Source organism: Cystoisospora suis, assembly GCF_002600585.1.
Source record: "Cystoisospora suis strain Wien I chromosome Unknown contig_3511, whole genome shotgun sequence".
In the NCBI taxonomy this organism is placed as follows: Eukaryota; Apicomplexa; class Conoidasida; order Eucoccidiorida; family Sarcocystidae; genus Cystoisospora; species Cystoisospora suis.
In genome coordinates, this window is record NW_027156306.1 from 1 (window position 1) to 1,785 (window position 1,785).

Consider the following 1,785-nt stretch of genomic DNA (forward strand, 5'->3'; position numbering starts at 1 on the left):
CCCCCCCCCACCCCCCCCCCCCTTGTCATGGCGAGAAGCTACTGCCGTTCCCCCCCTGAGACATGAGAAACTCGAGTCCATCAATCTCACTCTACGTTTCTCATACACACTCCCCTCTTACATGTATATACAGACAGACAGAGAGACATCCATACGAACCCCCTCTTGGGTGTAGCTTCACCACACATGACGATAAGACTGAGAAGACCTGCACGTATCTCTCACGCATTAAAGAAAGGCATGCTTCAGCATATGTCCATCTCGAGATACAAACCAACAGTCACCTCTATACTCGAGACACATCTATGTGCATGTAGGTTGTTTCCTTACAGAGAGAAAGAAACCCGAGATAGGAGCCGTACGATCATCCTGAGACACATCATTCTCTTCATTCTCCTGTATACGTCTTCACAGCGATCGATGTCTCGTGAGAGAACGTGGGAGAATGAGCGGGAATCGACTTACCATTGTAGGTGCTTTCAGTCTGTTCGATGACCGCAGATGACTTTTGCAGTTGTCTTTGTGTTTCGTGCATTCTCTGTAATTCCTCAGCCATGGCATCTCGAGTCTCCTGCAGCTGTGAGCTCAGCCCTAGTCCCCCTCGCCCTCCTCCTCCTCCTCTACTTGACGCCACCCCCCCTCCTGCTGCTCCTAGACCCCCACTAGCAGTAGTAGATGTCTTAGCAAAACAGTTATTCTCTCCTCCTCCCCCCCCTCCCACCAATCCTTCCGCTCCTCCTCCTTGCTGCTGTTGTACGTTGCTAGTAGGTGGAAGAAGACTGTTGCTACATAGAAGATTCGCGTGACTGTTGGTGGCGCTAGGATGGCTCGCATTCAGCAGACCCCCCGTGTTGCCATGGTGGCTGGTATTATTACTGTAGTCACCGAGCCCTCCTGCTCCTCCTGCTGTCCCTCCTACCATCGAGCCTATCTGCTGTTGTGGCGGGGGCATGATGATAGGAACACCCCCACGCTGCTGTGCCTGCTGAGGAGCATAAGAAGAAGGTGGAGCAGGAAGAGGAATAGCCCCCCCACTACCACCACCTCCTCCTGTCCCACTCCATGAGGAGGAAGAAGAGGCGGGGATTGTCGTCATGTGTGGGGGAAAAGGACTTTGATTTGAAGAAGATGAAGTGAGAAGTGTCGCTCCTGCTCCCCCTCCTCCGCCACTTCCTGTTGTGCGAGTTATGTTAGTTCTTTCAATGAAGAACGAGTTCTTCTTCTCAAAATACTCTCTCTTTTGCTCGAAAATCGCCCCTGAAGAAGATCCATCACTTGTAAGAGTTGTGAATTGTTTCTTCCCTGATAAAGAAGAATACGTAGAAGAACGGTAACCTGATGAAGAAGAAGAAGGGTTAGTACTGCCACTGACGCCACTCCCACCTAGACCACCACCCGTAGTATGACTGCTAGAAGAAGGAGGAGGAGGAATGAAGGTGGATGAATTCTCTTGAGATGGGGGCTGTTTGCTAGGAAGACAGCCTGCTGTATTAATAGTATTATTATGATCACCTGTCGTCGTTGTTGTACTATTAAGAGATGGAGGGGGAGAAGGGAGAGGATTAGGACATGCTTGACGGGGAGGAGCCGAACCACTTGGCGCTGTGGCTGTTGAAGAAGTGACGCCTCCACCCGTCGCATGACTCGACTGACTGCTGTTAGGATAGCCCCCTACTCGAGATGAGCTGGACGGAGCCGCCCCCCCGCTGCCCCCCGCATTACTAGCACTACCGCCTGCTGCCGCCGCACTAGGAAAGAGAGGGAGGGAGGGGGAGAACAAGAAGA

General features: G+C 52.1%; 1 protein-coding gene across 1 annotated transcript; it reads right to left on the reverse strand.

Annotated features, from left to right (window-relative positions):
* Positions 1–748: 748 nt before the first annotated feature.
* On the reverse strand, positions 749–1,743 carry CSUI_006823 (uncharacterized protein; the record flags this gene model as incomplete). Its single annotated transcript, XM_068066975.1, has 1 exon — positions 749–1,743. A coding segment is annotated over one exon (993 nt), but the record flags the coding sequence as incomplete, so codon positions are not given.
* Between the last annotated feature and the right edge of the window lie 42 nt (positions 1,744–1,785).